At 53.8% G+C, this 22,883-nt stretch overlaps 2 protein-coding genes across 6 annotated transcripts in view; one reads left to right on the top strand and one right to left on the bottom strand.

Annotated features, from left to right (window-relative positions):
• Window positions 1-1,251: 1,251 nt before the first annotated feature.
• On the bottom strand, window positions 1,252-19,032 carry GSKIP (GSK3B interacting protein). 4 transcript variants are annotated; one of them, XM_075531604.1, is made up of 4 exons: window positions 18,709-19,029; window positions 5,442-5,664; window positions 2,584-2,759; window positions 1,252-1,750 (listed from the first exon to the last, which is right to left on the bottom strand). In XM_075531604.1, exons 1-3 carry the CDS (start codon window positions 18,810-18,812, stop codon window positions 2,598-2,600), a joined length of 489 nt encoding a protein of 162 aa, XP_075387719.1. In that variant the 5' UTR covers window positions 18,813-19,029; the 3' UTR covers window positions 1,252-1,750; window positions 2,584-2,597. The 4 variants fall into 4 exon arrangements, with proteins under 4 accessions (XP_075387719.1, XP_075387720.1, XP_075387718.1 ...); XM_075531605.1 differs by having other exon boundaries at window positions 1,252-2,759; window positions 5,454-5,664; window positions 18,709-19,032; XM_075531603.1 differs by having other exon boundaries at window positions 1,252-2,759; window positions 18,709-19,028.
• The window catches only part of ATG2B (autophagy related 2B), a 57,171-nt gene continuing 52,394 nt past the window's right edge, over window positions 18,107-22,883 (top strand). The window contains exon 1 of one of the 2 annotated variants that reach the window (XM_075531602.1): window positions 18,107-18,563. In XM_075531602.1, the coding sequence (XP_075387717.1) occupies window positions 18,402-18,563 (162 nt within the window). In that variant the 5' untranslated portion in view covers window positions 18,107-18,401. The remainder of the gene's footprint in view (window positions 18,564-22,883) is intronic. The other variant, XM_075531601.1, reaches the window with a different exon arrangement.

The raw sequence follows: 22,883 nt of genomic DNA, 5'->3' as shown, positions 1-22,883 counted from the left end.
ACACACACACAGAAGGGCTCGCCTCTTCCTGCAGCCTCGTCTCAGTGCTGCGTCATCTTACAGGCTGACAAAGGGGCTCTGTGGCCAGCCAGCCTGGCACCTGTGTTCTACTCCCCCTGCCCATCCCATGTCTCCAGCGCACAATGTCTGAGTCCTTTCACCATCATGACACCACTTCAAGGACCCCAGGGGCAGACACACCCCTAAGGGGTCTGGCTAGGTGTTTTCAGCCAGGTGATCTCCTCCATCTACTCCATAGTTAGAACACACAATCTAAGGTAGAAAATGTGAACTATTATCAACATAGTATTTGCCCTTCTCTCCCCAACATTATTTTCCAAAAGTGGTTTTACTTTTTCCACATACTATACCTTTATTTTCGGTCACTTTTTTCTCATACTTTTAATAGCTGTACATCGCACCACTAAATGGACCTAGATTAACCAGTCTGCAGAGCCTTTCCCTGTTGGGCATCCCTGCAGGGTGTCCTCTGTGGCACCATTTCTCTGTGCTCCCTGTGTGTGGAAGTAACCGCTGTTATTTTGTAGCAGTTTTGGAAAGGCCCCCTATTTTCTAGAAAGCTTTCCTCATTATATCCTCCAGCTAAGGTTGAGTCATCCTGAAACAATCCCACTTCTCTGCTTAGGCTGTTGAGCCTCATAGGGACCCTGTAGGATAGAATTGAACTTCCCCATTGGTTTCCAAGGCGATAAATCTTTACAGGAGCAGCCAGCCAGGCCTTTCAACCTCGGAGCTGCTGGCAAGTGGGATCTGCTGACCTTTAGGTTGACAGCTGATGGCTTAACTATGAAGCCACCTGGGCTCCTTTTTAACTTTGTCAACAGATAGGACTAAGAATAGGCGAATGACCCAATTATTTTTCACTTTCTTTCCTTACTGGCTGAACGGCTTTCAAGAGGTTCCCAGGAATTCCCATTTTCCTAAGTTGCTTGACCACACCCAGCCATTCTTCTCATCTGAAAAATGAGATTTCTGAAGGTTCTGAATTTAGAGAGATGCTTTCCTTCCCCACGGTTTAATTTATCCAACTAAGTTCTCTGAGCGGTTCGCCATCAGGTCCCTGAATGTTCTCCCCATGTCTCTCAGAGGAAGAAGGGCAACCCTCCCCCCGTCACCTCAAATCAAGATTCAGGAGTCAGAAACGGGAACCGATGCTGGTGGGATCAATTGTTTATCACAAAATGAACTGTTTCCATTTTTAAACATACAAGCACTTTCGCCATACGGAACTCAAAACAGGAAAAAGTGATTTTATTCAAACCTTACAAATCTTCCTTACATTTAGCCTGAGTTTAAGCGTGAGAAAGTTAAACCTGAAGTCAGATGTCGTGTCCGGGGCAGTTAGGCCGCTCATGAAGGTCAAGTGGGCAGCGAATATGAAGAAAGCATCGGGGGCCTTGGACCAGGAAGCAGCTGCAGTCGGGACGTCTGCTCTCGGGGGCAAGGTCTTTGTACCTACAGGCCCCAAGTTTTTATTGTGACAGATGGGGCCTGTCTGTCAGTGAGAGGGGAGAGTGGTCAAGGCAGGATCTGGTCCCGGCCCCTCTGGGGAAAGCAGAGTCCATTGCTGTTACCCTTGGGCGCTTGTCTGGGCAGGGGCCCAAACACAGGACCAGTAGTACAGTGTGAAATGCGGACTTCCATGTGTCAGGCATGAGCCTCCGGGTGCCTCGCTCTTCCTTTGGTTTGGGACCTCAGCGATGTGCTCGGGCATTTCGGTCCGGTGACTCTATGGGGGGAAGGGGCGCACAGCACAGAAAGGAGACATGGAAGCAAAAATACTTTCTGGGCCGAGCTGTCCTGTACACGTGTAAACAAACACTCGGGAGTGAGAATCCGAGCAGGCCAAAGACCGGGATCCACCTCCTCCGACCCCATGCTGCTGGGGACGCTGAGGTCCAAGAGACAGGAGTCTGGTCTGTGCTTAGAAGGACTAGAGACAAGTCATCGTTACATTCGTTGGCCAACCGTCTGTCCTCTGCTGGGCCAGTGACCCTCTGGCTGCTGCCAGCCTGGGACACGGGGCTGTGCAGGCCCTGCCTTCCACCAAATTTAGTCCTACCCCCACACAGGTAACAAAGCACTGATGTCAGCGGCCTGGTGGATTTCCCACCCCTGTGCAGGAGAGACTAGCTAACGACAATTCCAGGAAGGGCAGCCACGAAACAAGGATTCTAACTCAGTCCAAGCTGGAAGCAAGCCCCGACGGAGCAGGCTGACCCCCAGCCTGGTGTCTCAAGGGTCAGGCCTGTTTCTGTGCAAGCCCTGGCATCCCCATTGAAGAGGCAGTGGCGGCCGAGAAGGAAACACTGAGGAGGTGTGGCGGGCGTATAACTCCCATAAAGAGTTATATAGGCACAGGGCAGGGACTGGTGCCATCGTGGTCAGGGGCTCCCCCCTTTTGGGAGCCAGACGGTAGCCAGGAGAACCGGCTACCAGCACTGCTGGGGCAGAAGCCTATGCTGAATCGAGGAGTGATGAAGGCAGGACGGAGGGGAGAGGCGTTTCTGCTCAGATTGCAGGCAGGGACCCCAGACCAACAGCTCTGCCCCTGCTACCCACCAGGGGCAGCTTGGTCAGGACCGGCCGTCCTGCTTCAGTGCTTCCAGCCTCTGCAGGAGGGCGTTCCCGAATGCTTCCCGGTAGGCAGGGCTGAGAGTGTCCAGCAAAGAGTAGACGGTCTCATGGTAGGGCGTCTGAATGTTGTCGTCCACCTGGTCAAAGGCATAACCCACCACCTGCAAGGGAAGGGCGGCAGCATGTGAGACCCGTGCCCACCCACTTCCTGGTGCTTCCAGAGCCAAGCCCATGGTTTCTCAGCCGACCTCTGGAGGTGCAGGTCTTGCACTAACAGCCAGTCGCCGATGCTTAATACACCCCTTTTACCACATAATAGGCAACCTGGTGGCACAGTACATTACATGTTGGGCTGCTAACCGCAACGTACGAGGTTCAAAACCACCAGCAGCTCTGGGAGAGAAAGAGGAGGCTTTCTACTCCCATAAAGAGTTATAGTCTTGGAAACCCAGAGGCAGTTCTACCTTGTCTTGTTGGGTCGCTGTTAGGACTGACTTGATGGCTGTTTTTCGTTTGTTTAATACCTTAATACCAGTTCCTCTAGATGTCTGACCTAGCTCCTCCTCAATCCAAGCAGGAGTACTGAAAGAAAAGGCACAGCTACACAAACCAAGCCCCCTTGGGTCCCTCCGCCTGGCTCTCTCCAGGGAAGCACAATGAGCCCCGGGTACCACCTGCTGGGCCAACAGGAAGACCCATCTGTGCAGTTACTATTGGAGCTGTGTCCACCACCCCAAGTAAAGCCGTGGAGCCTACCGTGAACGGCACGACGGAGACTGACTTGCCTGTCATCTGTCACATAAAGCCCATTGCTATGAACCCGAGTGCCCCCAATGAGCTTAAGTAAATGTCAAGTATTACATTTGTTTTATTGTGAAAGCTACACAAATAGCACGCACTTTCACATCCCGAACGAAACACGCTTCTCTCTACTCTGTTCCATCTGCCCTCCCTGGGGTGCCGTGAGTTGTGCTGAATCACGGGATGGGGCATTCAAACCCACTGTGTGCTCCCAGAGAGGGGGGCAGTCTTGGAAACCCCAAGAAGCAGGCAGCTCCATTCTGTCCCAGTGGGTGGTGATGAGTCCAAATGACCCGATGGTAGTGGGCAGAAGAGTTCATGTAGCACCGGGTCCTGTTTTTGTCACTTGTTTGTGTGGAAACTGTTTCTTGAAGCTGCTTCACTGTAACTCTGCTTCCTAGTAGGGCACCTGAAAAGCTATGCCCCTTCCCTGGCAGGGGAGCACTGCGCAGCTCTGAGAAAAGGGGTGCTGGTCTTTGCGGCTCCTCTTCTGTCTTTCCAGGGCACCTCTCAGACGCGGCTCGGGGTGATAGCACTCACTACTGACTCACGGCGCCCCCTGTGAGCTCCCGAGACTGCCACTGTGGACGGGAGCAGAAAGCCATCGTTCTCCCGCAGAGCTGCTGGGGGTTTTGAACTGCCAACCGTGCGGATCACAGCACATGTAACCACTCTACCACTACCTTGCTTTTGGCTGACTAGACTGCAGCCTGCACACTCCTATAAAAATCCTCCATTTGAATGACATCTGTTCAAGTCAGACTCACCCCACGACCCTAAACCACTCCCAGCGATCCTATCAGACAGAGCAGAACTGCTCCCTGTCACCGAACCGGCTGACCTGGCTAGCAGTCAGAGGCTTAGCCCACCGCCACCAGGAGCCCCTCTCACTGGTGTCACAGAAGACACGCGTGTTCGCGAGAAAGGGCAGGTGGCGGTGTCCTGTAAGTAGAGAGCATGGGGCGGGCCTGCAGACCCGGGGCAGGGAGTGTGCCTTCTACGGATAGTCCAACTGTGGTCACAGGACAGCTGCTCCCGAAAGGAGCCTGCGCCAGCTGACAACCAGCCCAGCACCTGTGACCTGCCAGCCACTGTGGCCAGCAACTCTTTCTGCAGAACATGCCTACTCCACTGGGGCAGGGAACAGGGGTGGCAGCACCTGCTGCAGACCTTCCTTACGCCATCGAGACACAGCTAGGGACACGAGGCTCAGTGGTGACGGGGCTATTTCTGTTTCTAGGAAGAGGCATGCTTCAAAACACAGGTGGGGAGACTTGCCAAAGGTGCACACACAGGCGGGTCGGGTGCGCCCCAAGCCCAAGCAGCTGCGAGGTGAGCCAGCAGCTCCAGGTGGTAAAGGTGCTGCCTGGGGGTCAGCCTTGACCTAGGTGGGTGCCCTTCACAGGATGCTTGGAACACAGCACCCGTGAGCCAGGCAGGAAATGGCCCAGGGGAACAGAGCCACTCGTGTGCCGGGCAAACAACTTCTCGCACAGGCCTCAAGGCGCTGAAACTTCTCAGGACCACTCTGGGGGGAGGGGGGGCGACTAAAGCCAAGCCCCCTGCCCCCCTTATGCCTTCGCTTCGCAGTCTTAGCTATTCCTGAGTAAGCGAGCAGCAGCCTGGCTCTGTGGCTGCTTGCTCTCTGGTGGGCGGCCTCGTCTCTCCAGCCCGTCCCACCCTCAGGAAAGAGGTCCCTCTGATGGGAGTTCCTCGAAGTGAAGGTACTAAGGCAGGAGGGGCAGCTACTTCCACACTGACAGTGGGGTGTGGGTACGGTTAGGAGACAAGACCTTTGTGGGAGGGGGTCCCCCAGCCCCCAGTATAGGGTGCAGCACTTGGGCAAACCCATTTCTTTACCACAAAGGACAGCAGTCTAGGGAGCGGTGCTCTAAACCCAAATCACCCCCACCAGCCTATGGCTATGATAGATGGATTCTAAATGACGATTAGAATTTTCCTTTACAGAATGCTGGGGTGCTGAGCAGCAGACTGTTGGCCTGGCCCCCACCCCCACCCCCACCGGCCCTGCCATGTGGTACCCTGAGCCCTGCCTCGGTGAGCTCCAGGCAGTATCTGCTCCCCTCCCGGGTCTCCACATTGATGTAGGCCATGTCATCCGCGCAGCGCAGGCTCCTGGACACCCGCATGCTGTTGACGGCGAAGAGGACGTCGCTGACCACAGCTTCGGCTTCCAGCCGCATGTCTTTCACGTCAGCACCTGCCCCGCTGCTCAGCTCCGTGGGGTCACAGTCTGCCTCCATTCTGCAAGAGCACATCCAAAGCACGTTTAGACACACTCCCACCAGTCGGGCGGGGTGGGGGGGTGGGGAGGAGATGATGGGTGGTGAAAGGAGCTCTCGGGTCGCAGTGGGCAGGCGGCTAGCCACAAGTCGGCAGCTGGAACCAAGCAGCCACTCAGTCGGAGAAAGATGAAGCTGTCTGCCTCTTCTAAGACAGGCGGCCTCAGAAACTCACAGGGGCAGTTCCACCCTGTCCTAGAGAGTGGCTGTGTCAGAACTGACCCGATGGCAGTGGGTTTTTAAGGCCTTATAGCAAGGAGCCTGGGGCACCAGTGGGAGTGCAGTCGGCCCCCAAGGTTGGCAGTTTAACCTTTGTTGACTGCTGCAGTAAAGACAGCCTCAGAAACCCACAGGGGCAGCACTCTGCCCTCCAGGGTGGCTGTGAGCCAGCGTCCACTTGATAGCAGGGAGTGTGTTTCGGTCTGACAGCCCGCAACAAAGTCCCCCTCCCTGTCAACGGGCACAGCACAATCACAGAAATAGACGGTTAAGAACGCAGAGTCGACTGCCTACTGGCACGCACTCAGGACACCACTATCCTCGGGGAGAACCCAGCTGTGTCCCTTCCCAGGGCGTGGGCCCGTCTCTAGAAGGGACACTGGGCCAGAGATGGAACTGCCGAGTGGGCTGCTGCCCCAGAGGTGGAGTGGCTGTTCTCCCCGCATACCACGCTCTTCAAATGGCACTGACTCCTCTCTGGCAGGATGTGTGTGACTTAGTTTGGAGCCCTGGTGGCAGTCATCAGAGTACTTGGCTGCTAATCCGGTCAGCAATTCAAATCCAGGTTCTGCTATCAGTTAGATTTACATCTAGGGGACCCTATGGACGGGGTCACCAGGGGTCGCAATCCAGATCTCTGCCTCCAAGAGCAAGCCCTCCTCAGCCCAGGGTCACATTTCATAGCCCCTTCAAGGTGGGCTCTAAACTCTCCTTCTGCGACATCAGCGTCTCGATGAATCCAGGGTATTTTTGGTGGGCGATTCACCATTTTCCATACAGCCCCATACTCACTTAAGGACCCGTCTTTCCACCTGCCATGGAACCGTATGTGGCCGTTACTTCCCGCATGACTGCCAGGTTGCTGTGGGAGGGCTTCTCTGTGCTGAGGCCACAAGGATCACGTGAGCAGACAGCGCAGCATGGACCAGACAGGCACCAGACATGGGACTGTGCCTGGCATTCCCAGCGGAGGACCCCACAGGGCTGTCACTGCACACAGCTGGATTTGCCCGACAGCTGTTTCCAGGAGCCCACCCCACAAGCTTGTGACAAACGACCACTTACTTTCCCTCTGTGGGTCGTGGACAGGTGGCAGCCCCGCATCACTGGACTAGACCGGGGTGATAGCCTGACGAAGCAGCTGCCCTGTTATAAACTCAGGCCACTGGCCTGGCCTTGATCAAGACCCACCTGCGTCTCTGAGGTTACCCACCTGTCTGCCCCATGGGTGAGACCCTCTCAGCCTTGACTGCTCACTAGACTTGCCTGGGAGAGCTTATACAGCCCCCGGCTGCCCAGACTAGACCTCCGACTGGGGGGAGGGACACGGGGGATGCACCATCCTGGCGCAGGGCCACTGCTCAGCAGGACCAGCAAGCAGCCCAAGATGAGGTAGGACCTGCAGTCGAGTGTTAGGTCCAGGGCTTCAAAGCCAAAACCCGCTAAAGGCAAGTTCCAATAGACAGAGGAGGAGCCCCGGAGACGGCAGCTGGTGTTCCACTGCTGACGGGAAGGCAGGGGTGGCGGTCTGCTTCCGTAAAGATGGTGGCCTCGAACCCTGTGGGGCAGTGCTATTGTCCCATGGGGCTCCCAGGACCCAGAATCCACACAACAGCAGAGCTATTTTTTAAGATGGCACACACAGCAGGTGCAAAGCATGCTCCCTCAACCCAAGTTAAATCAATGACGTTCTAAGGCTCTTTTCGCTGGTCTCACAGGACGTTTGACTCACAATACGAGCTAAATCACTGCTGGAGCTGTCAGGTCACAGAGCCTCGGTTTGAAGGCAGACACCTCCTTCTGAGAAGAGCTGACACACTCCTCCTCAGCAAGACCCCACTTCATGTTGAGGACAGGCGCCCGTTCCCTGTTCTGACCCCGTTGGTTGACAAGGCTCCATCTCCTGGACCAGCCATGCCCGCTTTGTCCACCTAACGCCTCCAGGACAGGTGCCAGAGATCGTGAGCAGGAGGGAGACGGGCAGATTCTAGTTTCCGGTGAGGGTGGGAGGAGACTACCAGCCCAGGCCCAATTAGTCGGTACCCAAGCGGTCTGTGGCTGCAGTCACAGTACCAGTCTGCCGCAGCTCCCTGCTTTCCTCAGAAGGGTGCATGACATGGTGGCACGTATGTGAGGAAGAGACAGACACACAAGACACAGGACTACAGAGGATGATGGATGCACAGGGAGGAAATGAAACCCGCGGCTCTATCATGAAAGCATGACACGGTTAAATAACACTTTGAGCAACTCCCACAAGGCATGCCTTGCTAGGCCTAGCAATAGGGGCCCTGGTGGAGTCGTGACTACAGCGCTCAACTGCTCATCAGAGGGGGTGTCTTGTGTTGGTTCCTATCGCTGCTCGTGGCCCAGACCCCACAGCACTCAGGCCGACCTCTGCCGTCCTGCAGCGAAGGAGCCCACCTGGAGGCTGACTGCCAGAGGCCCTCTGCTGTGGTCCGGGAGCACTTCCCATGGCCTGTTTGCCAGGGCTCTACAAAAAACAGCATAGGCTAAGTCACCGGAAGTTTCCGATTCCCGTTCCTCAGAGAAGCAACGTGGGGCGTCTCCAGGCTTCCAACCAGCTTGAAAGGACGTCAAGGCTGACTGAGCCAAAATGGAGCAGGCCTGCACTTGTAAAATGTGGGCACACAGGTCAGTCACTGGAACCGGAGAGCTGGCTGTCTGAAGTGCTGGGACACAAGACTTTCAGTGCAGGGCCTGGGGGTGATCACGGAGGGCAGTAGAGGCCAAACAGCTTCAAGCTGGGCGGGGTTCTTGAGGGAAGAAAAACTGTGTATGTATATATATGCGCATGTATGTGTATATATCTGTATACACATATATATATGCATGCGTGTATGTGGAGAAATTTAGATCAAGAAAGTGGCCCACCCAGCTGTACTCATGGTTAAGTCCAGTCTGGTTCCAGATCTTAAGCCAGAGACTTATATCTCCTGTGGCGGCCAAGGCTGGGGGGACCAGGAGGCAGGAGGGGGACCAGGAGGCAGCAGGACTAAGCAGGACAATGCATGGCGATGGAGGCTGTGGATACAGAGGTGGATCAGTGGGACAAATGTTAAGCTCTGATGTCTCTCGGGGTCAGGCTTATGGCTCCAGTCCAAAGAACCAGAGAAAGTGTGACAGATGCAGGATCCACACCAGCATGGAGAGGCAAGTCCCCCACAGTGTCTATTTATATTTAAGAAGTCGGCCACACCCCTGAGGGACACCACGGGCTGTGACCTGAGTAAGGGGTTGCACCCCGTCCTAAACTTCTTGCCACACAGGGCAGATCCCATCCTGAAGTGTTTTGCATTGTGTTACAGCGTTACCTCATATCACAGGGGGGAAGGGGGCTTACTGTCAAACTGAGAGTGAGGGTAACCGGACCAGCCAAGGTGACACAAAGTCTCACTTACAGCAGCCTTGCCGAGCCCACTCTGCAGGCCAAGAGGCCTGGGTGCTGTCAGCAACTCACATTTTACCACCTTGGGTCTGTCCCCGTGTTGCTTTGTCTGCCTCCAGTGAGTCGGAAGGACCATTTCCACCTGAGAGGGGTTCTCTTGCCCAGGAGGAGCCAGTGTCTGCAGCAGAAGACACGACTCCTGTACAACACATCTCATCGGAGGCTGGGACTGGTCGGCTTCAGCTTCTTCTGCATTCTTGCAGATGCCCAGCCATTTCACTCCCTTACTGAGCTGTACTTGTCCCATCAGCACATGCTCACTGCCCAGGGCAGCCCCCCACCACCCCCAGCCCAGATTCCCATTTCCATCGTTCTAGTGCCAGTTGTCCAAGGTTCTAGACAGTTCTTGAAAGAGCTGAGTGCTCAAGGCAGACATCTTTCATTGTTCAGCTAAATGACAGTCTGATTTTGAGAAGACTCCAGGGGATGTTTCTGGTTCCCAGCTCGTTACTATTGACGTTAAGAGCATACCAGGTGGGCAAGGCAGGATGCTAGGAAGTTCCCAAAGCCCCCACAGGAGGACACCAGCATGCTCGTACAGCCCACGGTGCTCAACCACAGGTGCCATGCTGTTCCAAGCCACAGCAGAAAGGCGTGGGTGTCTGTGGGGGCTTCCACCAGAGCATCATCTGGAGGCTGGCAAGGGGCCTGGGAACTGCCCGGAGTCGGAGCCCTGGACTCTGGAAAGTGGCTGGCAGATCAATCTTATCCTTCCTGGAAGAGTGTGAACACAGACAGAGGACACGAAGCCAGTTAGCTGGTGACGACAGCAATGAGGGCGCGGGGCCAGTAGCAACGGTGCTGTGTCTGCTACATGTCTTTTACGTGCCCCAACAAGTAAACACATGTTTGGCATACACCCCCTTCTTACAGGGGACTGAAAGATGTATACGTTATACTCCATGAAAACACTGTGTGTTGGGGATGGAGGGGGAAAATGAGCAGCAGATAGTAAGGGCTCAAGTAGAAGGCAAATGTTTTGAGAATGATGGTGGCAACAAATATACATATGTTCTTGACACAATGGGTGTATGTATGGATTGTGATAAGAATTGTGAGTCCCCAATAAAATTATTTTTTTAAAAAGAAAACACTGTGTACATTAAAATCAGTCAATTGGAGTATAAGTCATTGATAAAAAGAAGAGAAAGTACATTTTATTCTTACGTCCTGTCCCACAGGTCATCTGTTACCATGTCTACTCACACCCATCGGACGTGGATCCATTCTCCAGCGTCTGATGGCTGAATAAGCCTTCAGTTTTTTGAAAGAAGCCTTAGCTGGGTATGAGATGTTAGGCTGACCAGTTTAGTTTTAAGATGTCTCCGCTATCACCTGTAGTTGTTTCCCGTGAGAAATCTGATGTCACTGTCACCTGCGTTCCTTGTGGGGTCCTTTGTCTGGGTTTCAGGAAATGTATAAACGCATTGACTTCACACACACTTCTATTCTAGGCCTGTCCAGAAACTCCAATCTCCCGAAGGACGGTGTGGACGAAGCGGCTTCATCCGCACGGTTCTCGTCACCTTCCAGCCTCTGTCCCGTCTCACGTTTTGATAGTTAGCACTGTGACGCGTTCAAGTTCACTCAACCTTTCCCTATTGGTCCTAGTGGCCACGAGCTCGGCAGCTGGTGCGGGCAGGTTCCAACTCTGTTGGGTAGGACTGGCTCCACGGGGCTTTAATAGCTGCCTTTTCCTAAGTAGGTCACCAGGCCTGTCTTCTGAAGCATTCCTGGGCAGGACTCAAACCTCAAACCTTTTGGTCCGTAAACGTACTTAATTGGTCGCACCACCTGAAGCATCTATGGTTTCTGCTTTTGAAAAAACAACGTATCACCCAAGTCTCTACTTATCACCCAAGTCTCTGCCGCCTCAGAAACCCTCGAGGGTAGTTGTGCTCTGTTCTGTCGGAAAAGATGAGTCGGGACGGGCCGATGGCAGTGAGCACCAGTAGTGGGAACCCCAGGAGCCAGCTCGGAGCTAACCTGGCACTGTCTTTCCTTTCACTGACGAAGGATACGTTGGTCTCTCTGAACCAACCTACCATCTTACTGGCTCCCTCATCAGCGGGTTTTCAAGACTGCAGCTCTTCAAGGAGCAGAAAGCCTCCCCTCCTGATCCCAGGCTGGTGGTTTCAAACTGCCAGCCTTGCTGCTAGCAAAACCCACTACGCCACCACGGAGTCTCAGCACATACACACAACCTACTCATCCCAAATCTCACACAAAACTTTGTGGAATGTCATTTTTTTATCAACATAGGCAAGGTAGCACACAGATTAATCTGAAAAAAAAAACAAAAACAAAAAAATTTACATAGCAATACGAAAACCCTACAAACAAGCTTTTGTTTCAAACTAGAAACTGAATGAAATTTCTAAGGAAAAATTCTCAAAATGAAAGGTTAAGAAGAGAGAAATGCTAGGAATTGCAGGTTCTTATTTCTGAATAATCCTCTGGCAACCATGTTTAGATAAAGCACTTTCTAACCAACAAAAAACAGACCAATATCTAAAATGAGGTAAACCATAAATCCTCTGCTTGTCTTCCCATCCCACCCATTTTTTTTTTTTTTGGCCTGCCATTTAAGCTCTCGATGGACCACCGCGGTACCAGGCTCTGTTCCCAGCATCTTCAGAACCTGGAATGCCTTCAGGATGCTATTGGTTATTCAGGTCGATGGCGTTGTTCATATAAGGTCTCCAAAACAATTCCTGAAAGCACCAACGACTTAGGAACCAGCCTCTCCATCTGTCGGTATAATATTGGGGCTTTGCTGGTGCTTATGGGGGTGGGGGAATTCATGAAACTGGTTATCAAGCCAATGACGCCTAAATTCCTCACTATGTGCTGCTGAGGTGACTGCTTCACCCCCGATTTGTAGCATCAAAGGGAGGGAGAACTGTAGAGGTCAGTGCTGTCCTTGATGATAAAAGGGCTGTGTGGAGAGCGCTGTGGCTGTCCAGACAGGTTTACAGGCCAGCACAGGATTGAGAGTGCATGGTGCTCAGGTTGCAGTTCTCACCCTGGAAGGCTGAGTCTGCAGTGGCCATTAAGTGGTGCTGGGTGGGCTGGCAGGACCAGATGTCCCGCCTGACTCCCAATCCCCTCCAGGTCTCCCGGCCACTGGCTGCTAAACCTATCCATATGAGCATGTGGTGGCAAGACTTTGGGGGTCAGAGGGCCCTGGTGCAGCTGACCGGGACTGGCATCTCAGCTCTGCCACCTGGGTACTGTGTAGCTTGGGTGGGGCAAGAAGCAGCATCTCTACAATGCAACCGACAGCAGTAACAGTGCAAAGGAGAACACATGTGATGTGAGGCCACAGCGACCGGGGTCAGCACAGAGTCTGGCATGCAGTGAGAGAAATGTGTGTCAGTTAGCACGCTTTTACAACAGCTGTTTTTGAAGAAAGTCCCCACGCCTCGCTGGTAGGACGAGTCATGCCGTTGCTGCTGCTGCTGCTTTGCAGCCTGACCTCCTTCCTGTTCCTGTTCCCGTGCACAGGCTGAGACAAGGCCAGCAGCGCTCCTGGCTTTTATTTTATTTGCCAAGTCAGTAGATCTGAGGGGAGAGTATTTTGGCTTGACCTGTCCAACCTCTGATAGACAGCTTCTCCAAAAACCTAATGCCCTGCCAACAAGTCACTGCTGACACACAGGGGCTCTCGGTGGGTTCCTGAGACTATTTACTGGAGTAGAAAGCCCCGTCTCTCTCTCATGGAGCAGCTGGTGGTTTCAAACTGCTGACCATGCAGACTGCAGCCCAAAGTGTAACCACTATGGCAGCCGGGCTCCTCTGACGGCTTCTCAGTAAACCTTAGAAAGCTGACACCTCCTGACTTAATGAGTGCTGGGTGTTTAACAGATTGTGATCCTGCATCTCCGGTAAGACCCCAGAAATGGATGAGTTCGTTACACTCTATTTGAGCCAAAGGTGTAATGACAACAGGTTCTAAATCTCCGTTACCAAAGCTGAATTTCTCTAGAAAGTGTAAACCATAAGGGTGACACTCTGTAATGTCTTCACTTTTTATTTTCCTTTTCTATATTGAAACTGCAGGCTTCATATGGGCAGGCTCAGCGTAATGCTGCACTTCCCAAACGCCCCTTCACGTTACAGTTTCTGAAGGAAATCCAAATCCTGCCCGTCCTTCCAAGTTCACTTCAAACCAAAGCAACTCACAAAAACCAAATGGATCTCCTCCACACAAAGAGAACTATGGAAAGTGGGAAAACAAGACCATTTACAATGGCCACCCCAAAGAAGAGAGATTTAGGAATAAATGTAACCAGAGAACCGTAAGACAAACACAACTACGAGAGACCAATTTACACAAGTGGGGGAATATATGATGCTCATGGATAGGAAGATTTAACACTGTGAAAAAAATCATTCAATACATACCCTAAAGTGATCTACAGATAAAATGCAATCCTCATTCAGATTCCATAGCATTCTTTAAAGCAATGGGGGGTGGGGGGGACTACTAGTTCGATATGGAAAGGAGAGAGATCCTGGATAAGCTAAAGAAGTGGGCAGCCGATTCCTTCTTCCTAGAGAAGAACATCATGCTTGGTAGAGGGGCAGCAAAAAGAGGAAGGCCCTCAACGAGCTGGAATGACACAGTAGCAGCAACCACGGGCTCGAGCACAGGACCAGTTGTGAGGAGGACACAGAACCGTGTGCAAAGGGTCGCTAGGGCTGGAGCCGTCTCCATAGCACCTAATGAACACTGAAGAACAAGACCTCGGGAGGCCGCACACTGCCCCCTCTCGGAATCGCCCACGCTGCATTGGTAGTCAAGGCCGCCAATGAAAGAGACACAAACATATCAGAAAGGAGTGGGAGCCCGTCCATCTGTGGACGGCGGATCTTAATCAATGGTGCCGGCAAAACTGGAGACCTACTTGCAGGAAAACGAAGTGGGAACCATACCTCACACCACAACTGACAATGAACTCAAGGTGGGATGACTGTAAATGTAAAAACCAAAACTATAATCACGGAAGTAAAAACGGGGTCAAACGTCGGGCCCTAAAACATGCTATCAGACAACTGCAGAGACGCTGACAGCAGAAGACATGCCAGATGATGGGGCCTCCTAAAAATTATACACTCTGGCCATCAAGACATCTTCAGAGGAGTAAAAAGAGAACCTCCTGCCAGGTGGGGGTAGGGAGGGCAGGTGTGGACTAATCTCTGAAACCTTAACAGTGAAGAAATAACCCACTTAAGAAATAGGCAAAGGACCCCACAGACGCCCCATCAAAAGACGCTGGGGGTGGGGGAGGGAGTGACAAATACACTGGAGCTCATTAGCCAGGAGGGAAATGCAGATCTAAACATTGAAATGCCACCTTCCCCCCCTTAACACCCCCCCACAATAACAGCAACGTTCAAAAAGACAACAACCAATCAGCCAATCAACCCAGAACACAGCCAAAGCTGGCGAGAGCGTGGCATAACTGGGACTCTTGATCAACTGAGACACTGCTGGTGACTGTGAAATGGTATGACCACTGAGGAAAACAGCAGGGGACGTCCCCACAAAGTTAGAAATGGAGAGAGCATACAATCCAGCAACCCCATTCCTGGGTACCCCTAATCACACGTTATTTACAGACACGTCTATTATGTTCAATATATAACCGGAATCCAATGCTCCTCGCCACCTCTGATGCTCCCACTCTGTCCAGCACACTGCCACCACCCCCGGCCCATCCCGTCTGTCCACCACATGGTGAGAGGGTCGTGCAGCCTGCGTACCAAACTTCAGGCTGCCATGTCCTGCCACCCTCACCCATCTCACCAAGGAAAAGCCAGAGTCTGAACAGCGGCACAGTGTCCATGTTGACCCCTGCAACCCAGACGAGTCTGGGGTTTTCAATCACTAGTTTTTCAAGATCACCAGGGCTTTCTACTGAGCCACTTCTGGGCACTCCGGAGACGGCCTACCCCGGCTTTCAGCAGCCAAGTGCTGGTCCACTATGCCACAGGGATCCCCACAGTATTCTCCCCCTTGGGTTGCTGCTTCTCCTCCTCCGGCTACCTGACAGCCCAGGCTCTCGCCACGCACGCTCCTACCATGGCACCTTCCACTTGCTGTGCCTGAGAAGTCACTCTCCCCAGAACTCACAGGGCTGCTGCTCAGTTTCCCTTCCTCCGGTGAAATGTCACCTCAGTGGAGAAACTGTCTTTTGTAGGCCTGTTCAAAGACAATGAGCCCTTCTCTCCTCCCCATTGCCGCTCCTGGCACCACTTCACTCCCCCACTACCCAGCAGTTACTTCTTCCCTGGTTATTGTCCATGCTCCTCCACTGAGCTGAAAGCTTGGGAGGCGAGGGGCTGCGGTACCCCCAGCCCTTACAACAGCCCCCGCATGTAACTCAACTCACCACCACCGAGTTGATGCTGACTCACAGCGACCCTGTAGGACAGCACACCTTCCCTGTGGGTTTCTGAGACTGTAAGTTTTATGGGAGTAGAAAGCCTCATCGTCCCATGGGAGTGGGTTCAAACTGCTGATTTTGCAGTTAGGAACACAAATCAAACCTGCCACACCACCAGGGCCCCTCCCCAGCACACAGTAAAGACCCCAAAGCCAAGCCCATTACCAGTAGGCTGACACTGGCTCCTACCTGCTCCACGTGTTTCAGGGCAGATCCCCTTGTAACAGAGCGTTCTTGGCCCGAACGTATGCAGAGTCAGCTTGCTAGGCCTTCCTTTCACAGCACAGCAAGGAGGGACTGAGCTTGGACTGTGCACGGCCCAGAGCATTTGGCAGGTAGCGGGAAACCAATAAGGACATTCATGTCATAGCCACTGGCTGGCTCTCTGCCAGGCCCAGAAGCTGGGGTTGTGGTGGCCCTCATGCAGAACATTCCTGAATAACTGATGGCCCTGCACGCTTTAGAAGGGAAGCTCCCGGATCACCTGGTGCGGTTCTTCTCCACGTCCCGTACCACCAACTGCAGGGTCTTCATTGGCAAGACCCTATGTACCCACCTCTGCCATCAAGCCAACCACGACTCATCGTGGGGTGAACTGTCCCTTGTGGGTCACCAAGGCTATGCAGAAAGCCGCACCTTTCCCCCTCAGAGCAGCTGATGGGTTTGAAATGCTGACCTTTCACAGAGAGATGAAATGAAAGTCAAGGGAGTTGAAGTGCCTGGGGATACCTGCGAGGCCCAGAGTGCAAGGGCCACCACAACCCCAGCTTCTGGGCCTGGCAGAGAGCCAGTGACTCAGAAACAAAGGTTACAGGCTCGCTCCTATGTCCTGTGCCTAAGGGGTTTGCCACCACCTGGCAGTGAACTCTGTGTTAATTTACCCGTCTTAATGAAGCATCCCCTGTGTATTGACTTGATGGCAATTGGTTTGTCTTTGGGTTAAGTTTCCGACACAGAGCCCTGGCCATTAACCACAAAATCTGCCATGTGAAAATGTCAGTCACTGCCTCTTTCTACTCCCAGAAAGAGTTACAATCTCAGAAAACCACGGGGGTGGTTCTATCCTGTCCTGTAGGATCGCTGAATCACCACTGACTGACTCAACAGAGATCCATTGAACAAGAATCCCACTGTAGGGTAAACCTTGGCCTGCTCACGTCAAGGTTGGTGGTACATACCCACCAGCTGCTCTGTGGAAGATGAGGCTCTTTGCCCCAATAATGAGTTACCTCCTGATTAACTGTACAGGCTTGACTGTGAGTCGGAACTGATTTGATGGCAGAGGGTTTGGTTTGCAGGAGCCTGGTTCAGGTCTGGTTTCAGGGTGGCCAGTGTGGTTATGCATTGTCACACCAGCCCCTCCTCTGGAGAACAACGAGGCTAGTTCCCAAAAAGGCTTCGCTCAAAACTCACTGCCATCAAGTCGATTTTGACTCACAGTGACCCTCTGGGACAAGAGAGAACTGCCCCAGTGTGCTTCCGAGACGGTGACCGTTCACAGGAAACCCGAGGGAGCAATTCTACTCTGTCCTACGGGGTCGCCGTGAGTGGGAATGGACTGGAGGACCAGTCTTTGTTCAGACTCACTCTCCACCCAACACCCTCGTGCCACCGGCCTTGGGCAGAAGGGAAAGCGGCCACACTGGCAGAAAAGGAAATGGGCGGCCGAAGAGGGCAGTGGCCGGTTCCAGAGGCTCTGCCATCAGCCCCCCCCCCCCCCCCCGCTTCGAACCCGACACCTGGCTTCCAGGCCTTCCGGGGTTGACTTAACTCGGAGACAGTTCCGCCCGGGCGGGAAGCCGACCGCGGCCCAGGTGCCCAAGGGCCAAGTTCGTGGCGGAGGTCCCGGGATCCCGGACTGCGGCCCCAGCTACCTGCACAGCCTAAGTTCGCGGGAAGCCCACTACGCCCGAAGCCAGCAAACAATGCGCTGCGGATGAAGGGCGCGGGGCTGGCCTAGGGGCGTGGGTTCTAGCCTCCCGCCGTCGGAGGCTCCGGGTCCAGGGGAGAGCACGGGCCCAAGCGCAGCAACCCTCCCGGGTGGCCCGAGGAGCCTCGCCCGCGCCGGGAGATCCCGCCGCCCCGCTCCGCCCCGGGCGCTCACCTGCGCGTCCCTCCAGAGGCCGAGTCTGCAGCCGCCCCGCCGCACCGCCCCCTCCATCCATCGCGCCCCGCCCCCGGCGCCGGAACTGCTCCGCGGGCCTGCTTCCGCCCGCCCCACTGTGGCGTCACTTCCGCCGGGGGCGAAACACGCGCGCGCGCGCCGAGCCGAGTCTCGCGAGCGCGCCGGGAGCGTCCGAGAATCGGGCGCGCGCCCTCAGATGACAACAAATTGGACGCGCGGCAGCGACGGTAGCGGCGACGGAGGTGTGCGCCCCAGCCCCGCCCGCCCGCCCGCCCGCCGGGCACCCCCAGAGTGGGCGAGGACAGCAGCCCAGCGCCTCCGCCGCCTGGCCCACGGGCGCGGCGCGGCCCCGCGATGGCGTGGCTCTGAGGCACAGCCGGCCACCAGCGTAGGCCGCCCCGGTCAGGGCCGGCAGCCCAGCCCCTGCGCCCACCATGCCGTGGCCGTTCCCAGAGTCCATCAAGAAGAGGGCCTGCCGGTACCTACTGCAGCGGTACCTGGGCCACTTCCTACAGGAGAAGCTGAGCCTGGAGCAGCTCAGCCTGGACCTCTACCAGGGTACCGGCTCCCTCGCCCAGGTCCCCCTGGACAAATGGGTAAGCGCCGCCGCCCGCCCGTCTAGCGAGGGCCAGCTGCACTGGGAGACGGCCAGTCCCACCTGGGCGCTGGGGACCGAGAGCGGAGTCCTGCCCAGAGTACCCAGCAAGTTTGTGCCCCAAAGGTCGTGCTCCAGACACTTACCCGCGGTGACCCGTCGACCCCCGGGGGCACACGGAAGGCAGGGGGTCCGGGAAGCAGGGTGGAAGGGTCCGGAGGGGGATGGGACTGGTCCAGCCCCTGGGCATGTGACGGGCTCAGGGCGCGCTGGCAGACACGCGCCATCGCAGGGGGTGACACTTCCGAAAGATGACGAACGGAAGAACCTCTGGGGGTGGCAGCACCCCCCAGTCGCTGATCTCTTATTATGGGGGGAAGGGCTGGCCACCGGTCTGGAAGGGAGGTGAAGGCAGCCCCGCTGATCGGCCGGCTTTTGCTGGACTCCGGGTCCACCAGGCCGATGTGTGCCCGCCCAGCCCGCTGATCGTCACGTGACTCTCGGGCCCCCTCGCGTCACGTGACACGGTGATCGCAGGTATTGCGAAAGCGCCGCAGCTGCAATTTTCAGACATTTAAGACCTGTTATCAGGTGGTCGCCAGAGCGGCTCGGAGTAATTTCCCGTGGCTTGCTGGTGCTTCACGTGCCTATTTTAAGCCCCGCCGATAGAGGACTTGCGTCTTGAACGGGGCGCAGAGTATTTTACTCTAAACGTGTTGGCCACGGGATTGACAGGCGTGGGGAAACCCCCCCACCCCCCACCCCGCGCCCCAGACAAGCCAGTGCCACCCACTTTGAGATTTAACGATTAGCCTGGTCGGCCTGCCATGGTTTTAACATCCTAGTAGCCACTGCTACCGGTGGTGGACACGGAGGAAACTCATCAATACACAGGTGATTTCCCTATGACCGTTGTGCAGAACACAAAAGAAGCCTTTCCTGACTTAAGAGCTGAGTGACCTAAGAAAAAATGATAATACGATGTATTGAGTTTAAATTCCAAACACTGGGTTTGCAGGGCGCCCACAGAGATTCAGCTTCCTTTGAATTCTTTCTGACCTTTGACGGACTGGATGAAAGGCTTTGCCCTCAGGAGAGGTGTCTTGAAAGTGAGTTGCTGCTACTTAGCCAGCCTGCAGAGGGTCCACCTCGCCCTTAGGGACTTGCCTGGGTGTGCTCTGGATGCCAGCACGTCAATGTCACCTTGGAGAGCGCTAGGGTTCCCTGACTGCAGGTCTATCGGAGCAGACAGCGTTAACCTTCTCGCTTGAGCCACGGTGATTTGAGTAGAGAACCTTGGTGTTAGCAGTCTGTCTGTCACCTACCAGACAGTGCCAGGCGGGTCCTTGCAATTTTAGCCCTAGGAGTTTAGGGCCCCAGCTGCAATAGAATCAATTGATTATTATCGAGCCTAGAAGGCAGAATAGAACAGCTCCCTAGGGTTGAAAAAAAAAAACCCTCACTACCTTCAAGTCAATTCCTACTCATGAGAAGCCTGTAGGACACAGATACTGCCCGGGTGAGTTTCTGAGCCTGTGACTCTTTACAAGAGAAGAAAGCTTCATCTCTCTGGGAGAGGCTCGTGCTTTTGAACTGCTAACCTTGCTGTTAGCAGCCAAACACATAACCTACTACGTACGCTACCAGGGCTTCTTGGGATTCAGTGTTTTAGAATTCCAAATAGTAAGCTTTTCTATCAGCAATAGCACACATACATATTGCAATTACAGCCTCTTGCCCAGTTCTGTAGTCCTGCCCGCAACTCTGATGAATTAGTTTGCCATCAGTCATTCTATGACAGTTTCCTTTGTTCTCCGTGCCCTATGGAAGCGGCATTTCTGTGTCTCTGAACACCATATGGTCTTGTGCTGATAGTCGGCTGGCCTCTCATCTAGATGATTTGTCTGTTTTAATTTTGTGTGTGTAAGAGATGATAAATGTGGCTCTATAAATCCTGTTTGAATTTGGATTTGAGGTCTCCTCTCCCCTAGAACAAACATAGATTTATTTTAACAGCAGTAACATCCTCAACCATAGAAACCTGCACGGCTCAGGTTATGCTCAAAAGGCTATGATGACAGTGACAGCCCCAAATCCATTTTCAGAGTCCCCACATAGATTTGACCTCCATTCAATGCTTTCTGATCAGTGACCAAGGATATTCTGGTAGGTTATCTCCCCCTGAGGCAGAATGCCTTGGAGAGTGGACTGCCTCCTCCGGTCTCTGGCCAGCCCAAGGAGGGGCAGTCTCTCTTTTAGGGGTTTGCAGATGTGTCCTTGACGGAGGTTACCGGACTGGGCACAGGACAGGAAGTTGCATAGACGTGAATCATGCCCTATCAGTCTCACCCTGGTCACCTTGGTTGGAAAACCCTGGGCCAATCTTGTAAGCCCTTCTTTCTAACAGTGTGCACGTCCCAATCATGGTCCTAGTCCTGCTTCTGTCATTCCACCTGCACCAGTGATCTGGTACCATCATGCATTCATGACAGTCCCCTGCCTGATGGATGTTGCTTCCCAATTGTAAATCCTCAGACGCCATCTGAACCGCATCTGGACGACATGCCGTGTTGTCTTTGTCTCCTTTCAGACTTCAAAAGCGTTCTCCTCAACCCTGAAACTAATGAGTGTCACAGAGTATGACTAAGCATTCAGTGTATCAGAAGTTTGTTGACTCAGCAGGGAAAGTGTGACCTTCTGCTTCCATACAGAGGGCAGTTTTGTTCCATCCCACGGGGTCCGTCTGAGTCCAAATGGACTCCCTTGCTGCAGGTCAGTGGTCTCAACTAGAGAGTGTGACAAGATGGTGCGAGGGGGCTTGTGGAGGACATATTGAAGAGCAGATGCCACGCACGGCACTGCTGTTATTCTCGCCAGAGAAGATAGGCTCTGGTGAGTCTTCCGCTCTGAGACTTGCGAGTCTCGGGTTTGGTCATGGTCGTGAAGGAGGTGGCCTAGGCTCTTAAGAAATGTCCTTTGTGGATCACCAGAGGGAGCAGTAGTCTTACTGACCTCTAGCCCTAGAAAGTCACCCTTATTTCCATTCCCCTGTTGGCATGAGATACTTTGTCCCACGTTGCACAGCTCCCTGCCTGGTCCCAAACCCAGACTGACTGATTTCTTCCCTGCCTTCCCTCCCTCCCATGGTGCAAGGGAAAGGAAGCTAATGTTTGCAGAGCATCTCCATCTATCAGGTATTGCCCTGTGCTAGCTTGTGGTACAGTGAAAAATCTCTGAATGTGGCTCTTTTCACCCCGTCTCTAACGCCCACAAAATGATTGGGCGGAACCGTGCAAATTGAGTGTGTGAGACACTGACAAGAGATTGGTCAGTTTTAGTTGACTCTTCCCTGGCCTGAAGAATGAGCCATCCCAGAAGCAGGAGCAGAGAGAAATCCCGGGACCATCAAGGAAGAGGAGCTGCCAGGGGAGCGTGTTCCAGACAGAGACTGAAGCACGAGACTGTGGGACAGAACAAAGGAGTCAAGCTGAGACCAGAGGCCAAGGCAAGGAGACCCTGAGACAGAGCAGAGGAGCAACACTGAGATGGTGGGACTATTGAAGTCAGAGTGGCAGCCTGACTTCCTGGCCCACAAAGGCAGAGGCCAAAGGGACCGTGTGGCCGAGAGGCTGACAACTGGAGAGAGATTGGCTGCTGTCTGAGGTGCTGCTTAGGACGCAAGACTGCCTCCTGACTGTTGACTGATTCTGACTGTGGTAACCTGTTAATGCCCCTAGTAATCCCCCAGAGTCGTGAGCACTGCCTGTGAGTTCTGTGTGGCCACTGCTGTAAGTTATGGGGCCCAGCACAGAAGCAGTGCGACATGGTGGAGGGGGGCGGGGCACGACTACAGGGTGGAGGGTGGAGGCCTGCCTGACCTCTGCCTCATGGCACTAGGCCTTGGCTGGTGTGGAACTGGACTCTCCTCCTCCCTCACATCAGCACAGGTCAGATAGGACTACTGTGCCATTTAACACATAGGTACTTTCGTTTAATCTTAGGAGATATTGGGGGTGTGGTATCTGGATTTTCGAGTTTCACTTTATTGTCATGGCCAAATTAACTTCCCACAAGGCTTGATCTGAGGATTATGTTGTATTCCCCTTGAAGGTGGGCACCATGATCCACCTAAATAACATGGCACATGGACCTCAGGCTGTCAGCAAATGTGTCCTTTTGCAATTAATTGTGTTATTGCTTCTGACTAAAATAAACCTGACATAATACTTAGATTAAGCTACTCTGAGGTTTGAATCCCAGTTCAGTTCATTTTGACCCTTGAGTTTAATGAGTGTCATCATTGAAAAGTGATACCTGACAC

The sequence above is a fragment of the Tenrec ecaudatus genome, chromosome 14, assembly GCF_050624435.1.
Source record: "Tenrec ecaudatus isolate mTenEca1 chromosome 14, mTenEca1.hap1, whole genome shotgun sequence".
Taxonomy (NCBI): Eukaryota; Metazoa; Chordata; class Mammalia; order Afrosoricida; family Tenrecidae; genus Tenrec; species Tenrec ecaudatus.
Note: the sequence above shows the minus strand (reverse complement) of the source record. Positions and strands in the feature narration are given on the sequence as shown.